Source organism: Sus scrofa, chromosome 6, assembly GCF_000003025.6.
Source record: "Sus scrofa isolate TJ Tabasco breed Duroc chromosome 6, Sscrofa11.1, whole genome shotgun sequence".
Taxonomy (NCBI): domain Eukaryota; kingdom Metazoa; phylum Chordata; class Mammalia; order Artiodactyla; family Suidae; genus Sus; species Sus scrofa.
In genome coordinates this window covers 49,349,548-49,359,399 of record NC_010448.4, presented here as the reverse complement: position 1 = coordinate 49,359,399, position 9,852 = coordinate 49,349,548, and the positions used below count along the sequence as shown (strand labels likewise).

Here is a 9,852-nt window from a genome sequence, read left to right as displayed (position 1 = left end):
TGGGGAAGGCACTACTCAGGAAATCAGTAGGTGTGAATCCCTCTCAGTCACTCCCCTGGCGCCTGTTACATGGATGGGATGACTGAGAAATGGGGCCATGCAAGGTCACAAGCTACTGACTGAGGTCAGAACCGGATTTTCTGCAGATAAACGGCCTCAGTTCCTCATTTCTCATACCCGTCCTTGGAGCCCCACACCCACCTCCTTGCTCAGAATCACTAACTTCACCAGTCAGTGAAGAACTGGGCAGTATTTCTGAGAAGGGAGTTGGATTTATAAGTCCTTGAAGAACTTAGGAGAACTTTCAAAAGGAAGGGAAACCCCCTCCCCAACTTCTCTGAATTTTTTTTTTTTCTCCAATTATAAGGCAGGAGGTTATACACAATGATCTGAGGGAAATTCCCCCTTGGCTCTGGCTCAAGTCTCTGACTTGTGGTTCCAGTTGGGAGAGAGATTTAGGGGACAAGGAGAACTTAAGGATTTGCTTCTTCTTCTTTTTTTTTTTTTTTTTTTTTTCTTTTTTGCGCTCCCGTAGCAAGCAGAAGTTCCCAGCCAGGGACCAAACGCCTGCCACATCGGTGACAACAAAGGATGGATCCTTAACCCGCTGCACCACCAGGGAACTCTCACTGGATTTGCATATTCTGTTAAGAGAGTATCTGGGTATGGAGTTTCGGTGAGGAACAGGTTAAGGATCCGGCGTTGTTACTGCAGAGGCCTGGGTCGCTACTGTAGAGCGACCCCTGGCCCGGGAACTCCCGCTTGCTACCGGCATGGCCAAAAAAAGAAAGAGAATATCTGGGAGAAAACAGCGCTCAAACGTCCTCAGCCACACCCAAGATGGCAACAGCACCGCCACGCCGCAAATGGCGGAACCTTGGCTAGAAGTTGGAAGAGACGGCTTTCCCAAAATGGAGAGGGAGGGGAGAAAATGTCCATCACGTATTAGTCCCGCCCCACAGACTCCTAAGGCCAATTAGCGACCTGCAGGGCGGGTGCAAGGCCAGGGGAGGAGGCTGCTGTTGTCCCAGCAACAACCAGGGAACCCGGAGGCGGGCGAGTCCTAAGAGGGATTAGTGCCTCAGATCTCTCGCTGTACGGAAGGGGGAGGCGCGAGCCAGGCCTGGGGAGTCAGCACCCGCGGAAAGAGAGACAGGTCAGGCTACGAACTCCAATCCTCGCCGGCGCTTTCACGCCTCTTAACCGTTAGGGGCTCTGAGGTAGGAAAAACGCATGCGCTGGCTCAGAGGCGGGGCTAAGGTCGCCTTGCACTTAAAACGCATGCGCCTGATGAACCTGGGGAGGGGTGGGGGAATCCGAGGGGCGGAGGCGGGGTTTTTGTGCTTGTGGGCGGAGCCATGGGCCCCTTGGGCCGGACTTTCCGCTACACTGAGCTAGAGGAAGAGGTTATTTTGAAGGCAGAGTTAGGTGCCAGCTCCTCAGCTCGTCCATTTTTCACCTCTCTTTTTTCGAGGACTTTCCTGGAGAGGCATTTGGTATTATGGTTAAGCGGCCTCAGTAGTTTGACAAAACTCACTTGGGATCCCAAGTACTGCTCCTTACTTAGTGGGCCTCAGTTTTCCCATCTATTAGGTGGAGATAATAGTACACTTTTCTCACCAAGCTGTGATTATATTTTTCCCCTCTCAGGGCCATGGCTGAGGTGCACGTGATTGGGCAGATCATGGGGGCCACCGGTTTCTCGGAAAGTAGCCTCTTCTGCAAGTGGGGCGTCCACACAGGTATTCCCCGACATGGCTCATTTCCCCACCAGAACCCCTCAGCCTAGACCCTTCACCCTCAGTCCCTGATCCTCAGCTTGCATCGGCTTTCAGAACTCAAACCCTGACCACCTCTGTTCATGCGAATCTCAGGCTTCTTTCTTATCCCTTCCCATCCCATCTCTGAGGACCATGGCTCCCGCTCTCTCACAGCCCCTAAGGAGAGGGGACACTGGGCTAGACACATACCCATCCCCAACCCTCAAAACACTTGATAGCCCTAAGGACACTGTTTGGACTTTATTCATTGTCTTAGCGGTATCCTCGGTGGCTCCTCCGTCTTAATTCTTTCCTTAACAGTCTCTATTTATTCTTTTTATTTTATTTTATTTTATTTTTTAATTTTATTTTTTATTTTTTGTCTTTTTTTGCTATTTCTTGGGCCGCTCCCTCGGCATATGGAGGTTCCCAGGCTAGGGGTCCAGTCGGAGCTATAGCCACCGGCCTACGCCAGAGCCACAGCAACACGGGATCCGAGCCGCGTCTGCAACCTACACCACAGCTCACGGCAACGCCAGATCCTTAACCCTCTGAGCAAGGGCAGGGACCGAACCCGCAACCTCGTGGTTCCTAGTCGGATTCGTTAACCACTGTGCCACGACGGGAACTCCTATTTATTCTTGATGTAAAATAGAAGTTTCCATCTCGGAATTGCGAGGAGAGGCCACCCTACCGTATTCATTTTTCTCTGAGAATGTAGGAACCTCGTTGTGGCTGTCATCCAGGTTCATCCGCGCAGGCCCAAGAGGGACCATGGAGGCCCCAGTTTTCATGCCCTTCATCGGAGATAGTGTGATGGGATGGTGTGGTGGTTAGGGCCATAGGCCACCGAGTCTGGGCTCAAGTAGAAACTCCCTTACCTATTAATTGGGAACCTTTGGACTTGACCTTTCTGACCTTCAGTTTCCTTGTCTGAAAATGAAGCTAATAACATCTAAGAGGTAGCAGAGTGCTGAGGTTAAAAGCACAGAATGCCGGGATCAGCTCTGATTCAACTCCTAGCCTGGGAACCTCCACATGCTGCGGGTGCGGCCCTAAAAAAAAAAAAAAGACAAAAAATAAAAAAGTAAAAGCACAGAATGCCTGGGTTCAAAACTGGGGCTTGCTTATTAATTACGTGGCCTTGGGCACTTGTCTAGACCTCGGCTTCCCTTCTGTACAATGGAAATAATAACACTGTTTACCTCATGGGCTTGTTGTGAGAACTAAATAAACATCCACAGCACTTAGAAGAGGGCCTTTCTTGCAAGTGCTCAGTAAGTGTTTGCCTGGCCTTTGTGAAAACTGGATGGGGGCTTGTTTGTAAAGTCCTAGGTATGTTGCCTAGCACAAATAAATGCCCACGAAATGAGTGTGGCCACTGCCATCATCATCCTTTCAGGCTTGGGGTCCTTTGTAATTTCACTGGTGGGCAGGGTGGTTCAGATTCCCTGGGAAATTGGGGTCCTTCCAGCTGAGTAGATAAGAAGTGGGCTCTGAGAGTTCCTGCTGTGGTGTAGCGGGTTGAGAATCAGGCTGCAGGAGTTCCCCCTGTGGCACAGCAGAAACGAATCTGACTAGTAACCATGAGGTTGCGGGTTCAATCCCTGGCCTCACCCAGTGGGTTAAGGATCCAGCGCTGCCGTGAGTTGTGGTGTAGGTCACAGACACGGTTGGATCCCAGGTTGGTGTGGCTGTGGTGTAGGCTGGCAGCTGTAGCTCCGATTGGACCCTAGTCTGGGAACCTCCATATGCCGTGGGTGTGGCCCTAAAAAGTAAAAACAACAAATAAAAGAACAGACTGCAGCAGCTAGGGTTGCTGCGGAGGCACTGCTTCCATCCCCATCTTAGCAGAGTGTATGCAAGAATCCAAGGCACAGCCATGGTGTAGGTCACAGCTGAGGCTCGGATTCAGTCCCTGGCCTGGGAACTTCCATGTGCTGCAGGTATGGCCATTAAAAATAGAACAACAGGAGTTCCCATCATGGCTCGGTGGTTAACGAATCCGACTAGGAACCATGAGGTTGTGGGTTCAATCCCTGGCCTTGCTCAGTGGGTTAAGGATCTGGCGTTGCCGTGAGTTGTGGTATAGGTTGCAGACTCAGCTTGGATCCCACGTTGCTGTGGCTCTGGCGTAGGCCAGCGGCTACCGCTCCTATTAGACCCCTAGCTGGGAACCTCCATGTGCTGTGGGAGCAACCCTAGAAAAGGCAAAAAGACAAAAAAATAAATAAATAAATAAAATAAAAAAAGAAAAACAACAACAACAAAAAACAGCCTCTGGAATCGGACTTGGTTTCCAGGCCCCTACCTCTCACTTGTGTCATCTGTGACTCCAGGCAAGTGTCATCGCCTCTCAGTGCCTCAGTTTCCTCAACCGTAAAGGGGGACTCTTTGTCCTTCATAGGGAAACCTTGTAGGCAAGGATCCTGATTCAAGGCCTGGTGCTTTCTTCACCTGGCCCAGAATGGAGCAGTAACTAACATGGCTTTTATTACTTTCAGGAGGCTCCTGGCTGGGGAGGTAGGGCAGGGGCAGTTAATCCAGTAGAGAGCCAAGGGGCAGTTGGATACAGGGTTTGGTCTCCACCATTGGTCAGAGCTCCATTTGAATCAGCTCCTTGATTCAAGTTCCTTGATGGGACCTTGGTTTTCTGCAGTCCTCCTGTAGCCCCTGCATGGAGAACAGAGTGGCTGTTCAGCAAATGTTTGTGGAATGAATGACCAAGTGCCTTTCCTTCTCAGAGTGTTTCTTTACCTGTAAAATGAGGATTATATTAGCCCCTACCTCCTAGGACCATTTATTTGGCCAACAAACATTTATTGAGCTCCTTCTGTGTACCAAGATCTGGGTTTGAGGTGCTAGGGATCCAGTAGTTTACAAGATCTCTGTTCTCCTAGGGCTCACAGCAGGGGAGACAGAAAATAAATAAGCAGATAGAGACCTGAGCACAGGGAGTTCCTGTCGTGCACTCGATGGAAACAAATCTGACTAGTATCTGTGAGGATGCAGGTTTGATCCCTGGTCTCGCTCACTGGTTTAAGGATCAGGCGTTGCTGTGAACTGTGGTGTAGGTCGAGACCCGGCTCAGATCTGGCATTGCTGTGGCTGTGGCTGTGGCCGGCGGCTATGGCTCCGTTTTGACCCCTAGCCTGGGAACCTCCATAGGCCATGGGTGTGGCCCTTAAAAAAAAAAAAAAAGACCTGAGTGCAGTGATTACAGATAGTGGTGGACGGGAGGAAGAGATGAGATGATGTGAGAGGGACCGGCTAGTTTCTGGATAGGAGGGTGAGGGAGAACCTCTCAGTGAAAGGAGCACTTGAGCTGATCCCTGAAGGATTAAAGAAAGCCAGGCATGGGGCCATCCAGGAGCAGTTGTCTAGGCAGAAGGAACAGCAAGTGCAAAGGCCCTGAGGACGGGAACAAAAACAGGACCAGTGAGGCTAGAGAGTGAGGAATGGGGAGAATGACGGGAGATGAATTCAGGAAGGGGGGCATGGGCCAGGCCAGGCAGGGCCCCGCGGGCTCTGTAAGCGGGACTGGTGTGGGGGTTAGGGATTAAGAGTCCCAGAGGGTGGATTAAATGAATTCATTACTAAAGCGCTTAGCACAGCGTCTGGCATTTGGTAAGCGTCCAGTGCGTTTTTGCTATTACTGGCATCCCCGGTAGGATTGCTGTTATGATGCACCTTTCACGATGTGCTCTGTGCACCTGCTTGTGAAGGACACCCTTGGCCCCATCTTAGCCCGTGGACTAGGCCTCTAAACACGGGGCGAGGATAGTAATAAAATGATACTCAGGAGTTCCCTTTTGACTAAGCAGGTCACGGGTTCAACCCCTGGACCCCTTCAGTGGGTTAAGGATCTGGCGTTGCCATGAGCTGTGGTGTAGACTGGCAGCTGCAGCTCCGATTCAACCCCTAACCTAGGAACTTCCATAAACCACACCTGCAGCCCTAAAAAGACAAAAAAAAAAAAAAAAAAAAGATATCCATCACTTATCCAGTACTCACTATGCCCCAGACACTATTCTGAGTGCTTCATGTGTATTAACTCATTTAATTGTCTCGTAAAACTACAAGGAATGCATCATAATACACCCACCTTACAGATGGGAAGACTGAGGCAGAGAAAAGCAACTTGCTCAAGGCTGCACAGGCAGGAAGAAGTAGCGCCAGGATTTTTTTTTTTTTTTTTTAAACAGCCACATCTGCGGCATATGGAAGTTCTCGGGCTAGGGGTTGAATGGGAGCTGCAGCTGCCGGTCTACACCACAGCCGCACAGCCACAGCAATGCAGGATCCCAGCTGTGGCCACACTGGATCCTTAACCCACTGATCGAGGCCAGGGATCGAACCCATATCCTTATGGATATTAGTTGGGTTCTTAACCTGCTGAGCCACAAGGGGAACTCCAGTGCCAGGATTTGAACCCAGACGTTTGGCTCCAAAGTCCTCGCTTTGCAGCCCCTGCCCCAGAGTGCCAGGGAGAGATGGGGTCCCACAGCCACAGTGGGATCCCTTTCCGGATGGCTGCCTCCCACCCTACCCTGCTCATGCGTGTCCTGGCTCTTTCTACAGGGGCGGCATGGAAGCTCCTGTCAGGTGTGCGGGAGGGCCAAACCCAAGTGGACACCCCCCAGATAGGGGACATGGCTTACTGGTCCCACCCCATCGACCTGCACTTCGCCACCAAAGGCCTTCAAGGTGGGTTCCTGGCCTGGGCCCCGGGCTAACCTGAGGGGGGTGGGTTAGTGGCACTGATGCTGCCAGCAGGACTGGACTCCACGTGCTGTTCCTGCTCTCTGTGCCCTTTGGGTCCCTTTCCTGGCCAGTCTTGGCCCTGGAGAAACTGAGCCGAGGCCTCCTCAGGCAGGTTCTAGAGTGTGTTAGGACTTGGGCAGAGGCAGGGGCGGAGGGGGCAAGGTCAGGGGGAGAGCTGGGGAGAGAGAGGTGGCTTTCATGGAGACAAACCAAAAGAGTCTTTCATCTGCAGGAAGCTGCGAGGGGGTTGTGAGGGGGAGAGGTGAGGGCTGGTGGCTGTTCTACAGGCATGGTTCCCTTGCTGCTCAGTGGGGGAGGAGGGGTATCAGAAAACCTTTTCTGGGGGAAAATTTCTGTGGGTCATTAGAGGGGGACGGGTTCCAGGAAATAGCCTAGGTAAATAGGCCACACATTTCTACAATATAAATAGCGTTTACTAGTGCCTGCCCTGTGTCAGGTGATGCAGCTGATGTCAGTGATTGAGACGGCTCCCCCGACCCAGCCCCGGCCCCACACAGCCCATCAGCCCCTGAGGGAGACAGAGCTGCCCTCAGACAGGGGCTGCCCAGAGTGGGGAGGACTGGGATCGGGGATCCTGAAGAGCTATGGGAGCCCAGAGGAGGTGCCTGCCTCTGCCGGGGAGTTCAGGGAGGGCTTCCTGGAGGAGGGAGGATGTTTGAGCTTTGCTCTGAAGGGCCAGTAGGAGCTCTTAAAACAGAAGGATGGAAGAGGGTCCTGGGCAGAGAGCCATGTGTGGAAGGCTCGAGGGGGAAAGTGCATTTGGAGGACTGAGGGAGAGCAGGAGGACTGCAGGGGACGGTTGACAGGCCATGCAGGCCCTTTGAATGCCAGGCTGCAGAGCTGAAGGCAGTGGGGAGGCAGTGCAGGCAGTTGACAAGTCAGATTTTGCTTTTAAAAGATCCTCCTGGGAGTTCCCGCTATGGCACAACGGGATGGTTGGCCTCTGCAGAGCCAGGATGCAGGTTCAATCCCTGACCCGGCACAGTGGGGTCAAGGATCCAGCGTTGCCACAGAACCTTTTCTTACCCTGCCCCATTCTGTCCATCGGGAAAGCCCATTAGCTCCACCTTTGAAACGCATCCTGAATCCCACCACTTCCACACTGCCCCCTCTTTCCAGCATCCTGATCTGTCCATCCTCACCTGTCACTGGGCTATTCAGTAGCCTTTTTACCTGTGTTCCCACCTCAGCCCCATAGTCTGTCCCCCTGTGAACACCTAAGTCAGGTCACCATCCTCCTCTGCTCAGGACCCACCGTGGTCCCTGTCTCCCTCAGGTTAAAAGGGAAAGCCTTACCATGGGAAGTTCTCAGAGGGTTAAGAACCCAACTAGTATCCATGAGGATGCAGGTTCGATCCCTGGCCTCACTCAGTGGGTTAAGGATCCGGCATTGCCGTGAGCTGTGGGGTAGGTCTTAGACTTGGCTCCGATCCTGCATTGCTGTGGCTGTGGCATAGGCTGGCAGCTGCAGCTCCAACTCAACCTCTAGCCTGCAAACTTCCATATGCTGTGGGTGCAGTCCTAAAAAGAAAAAAAAAAAGCAAGAAAAATAAAAAAGCCTTACCATGGATCACAAGGCCTTGCTCCGTATGGTTCTGTCACCTCCTCCCCCTCCCCTCTCACTCTGCTCCAGCCACATCGGCCCCACCAGGCAGCTCCCACCTCCCTGCCTTTGCACTAACTTTCCCCTCTGCTGGGAGCGCTCTTCCCTGGATGTCCATATGGCCCCCTCTCCCTTCCCTCCTTTAAGCATTCACTCAGATGTCACCTTCTCAGTGAACTTTTTCTTGATCACCCCCTTTCTAAAACTGCAGCCCTACCCCCACCCTACTCAGCTTATTTTGCTCCAGAGCAGTTATCACCATCTGACATACCCTATAATTTGCTTATTTACTGTGTTCGTTGTGTAAGATGTCAGCTGCTCAAGGGCAGGAATTTTTGTCTGCTCTGTTCACTGCTGTGTCCCCAGCTTCTAGAACAGGGCCTCGCCCAGAGGGACTCAGAGAGGAGGGTGAAATGGGGCTGGATCTCCAAGGGCTTTTCCTACCAGCCTGAGGAGCTGAACTGTCTTTGGAGTGAGGACACCTATGGAACTGGGGAGAGAGAGGTTTCTAGCTGCCAGCAGAAAGGCGGATTGGCCAGGGCAAGAAAGAAGGCTCTGAGGCCAGAGAAGCGGACAGGGTGTGGCCTTGGGGAGGGAAGGAGGGAGGCATTCGGACAAGGCCCAAGACACTCACCTGGGAACTGGGTTCCCCTGAGAGAGGGACTTGCAGGAGGAGGCCACAGAGAGGGAGGTCAACAGAGGCCAGACCTCAAGGGCCTTGAACGTTGAGGCTGGACTTTATACAGAGTGCACTGGGGAATCATGGCAGGGTTTTGAGTGGGGAGGGAACATGGACTCAGAAAGATCCCTCTGGCTGCTCTGTAGGGGTGGGAGTCCAGAGAGGAGGCTGGGGCAGAAACCTGGTGGGGAAAGACTGGGCCTGGGGTCTCCAGGAGCAGGAGGCTGGGCCATACCCATCCCTCCTTTCCTCCTTTCCTCCTATCCTGCAGGCTGGCCCCGGCTCCATCTCCAGGTGTGGTCCCAGGATAGCTTTGGCCGCTGCCAGCTTGCAGGCTACGGCTTTTGCCATGTGCCCAGCAGTCCAGGCACCCACCAGCTGGACTGCCCAACGTGGCGGCCCCTGGGCAGCTGGCGGGAGCAGCTGGCGAGGGCCTTCGTGGGTGGTGGGCCTCAGCTGTTGCATGGGGACGCCATCTACAGTGGGGCTGATCGCTATCGCCTGCACACGGCCGCTGGTGGCACCGTGCACCTTGAGCTGGGCCTGCTGCTGCGCCACTTCGACCGCTACGGGGTGGAATGCTGAAGGACCCTGCATCTATGGCTGGCCCCCAGCCATATCTCTGGACACCCAGCAAGGGGCAGGATGGCCCAGTGGTCAGAATCCTGGGCTCTGGAGACTGTCAGACCAGACACTACCCAAGGCATGGTGCAGCTTCTGTTTGAGTAGCACCTCAAGCCCAGTGGCTGCCCCTCCCAGGTTGGTTTTCCATCTTACAGTTGGGGCAGAAGCACATGGGCTCACAGGGGTTGGGTGCAAAGAAGCTGTTTGCACATGGAAGGACTCAATAAAAGAGAGCAGTTCTTTCATGTGCGGGTGCTTTTCTGACTGTCATCTGTCAGATGTCCTGTGCCCACCCTTCCACTGTCACCCTCCTTCCTCAGGCCCCCTTCCCCTATCTTCTGCCCAACGGTGACCCCCCCCACTCTAGGTGACTGCTCCTATGTCCCCTACTCCTTGGGGGT

General features: G+C 53.2%; 1 protein-coding gene across 1 annotated transcript; it reads left to right on the top strand.

Moving 5' to 3' along the window:
* B9D2 (B9 protein domain 2) lies at positions 980-9,696 on the top strand. Its single transcript, XM_003127154.5, has 4 exons — positions 980-1,220; positions 1,651-1,742; positions 6,342-6,467; positions 9,099-9,696. Exons 2-4 carry the CDS (start codon positions 1,655-1,657, stop codon positions 9,410-9,412), a joined length of 528 nt encoding a protein of 175 aa, XP_003127202.2. The 5' UTR covers positions 980-1,220; positions 1,651-1,654; the 3' UTR covers positions 9,413-9,696.

Coding starts and splice junctions, on each gene's coding strand:
- B9D2 (XM_003127154.5), top strand. CDS start 1,655: ATGGCTGAGGTGCACGTGATTGGGCAGATCATGGGGGCCACCGGTTTC. Junction 1,743..6,341: donor CAAGTGGGGCGTCCACACAG/GTATTCCCCGAC, acceptor CTCTTTCTACAG/GGGCGGCATGGAAGCTCCTG. Junction 6,468..9,098: donor CGCCACCAAAGGCCTTCAAG/GTGGGTTCCTGG, acceptor CCTATCCTGCAG/GCTGGCCCCGGCTCCATCTC.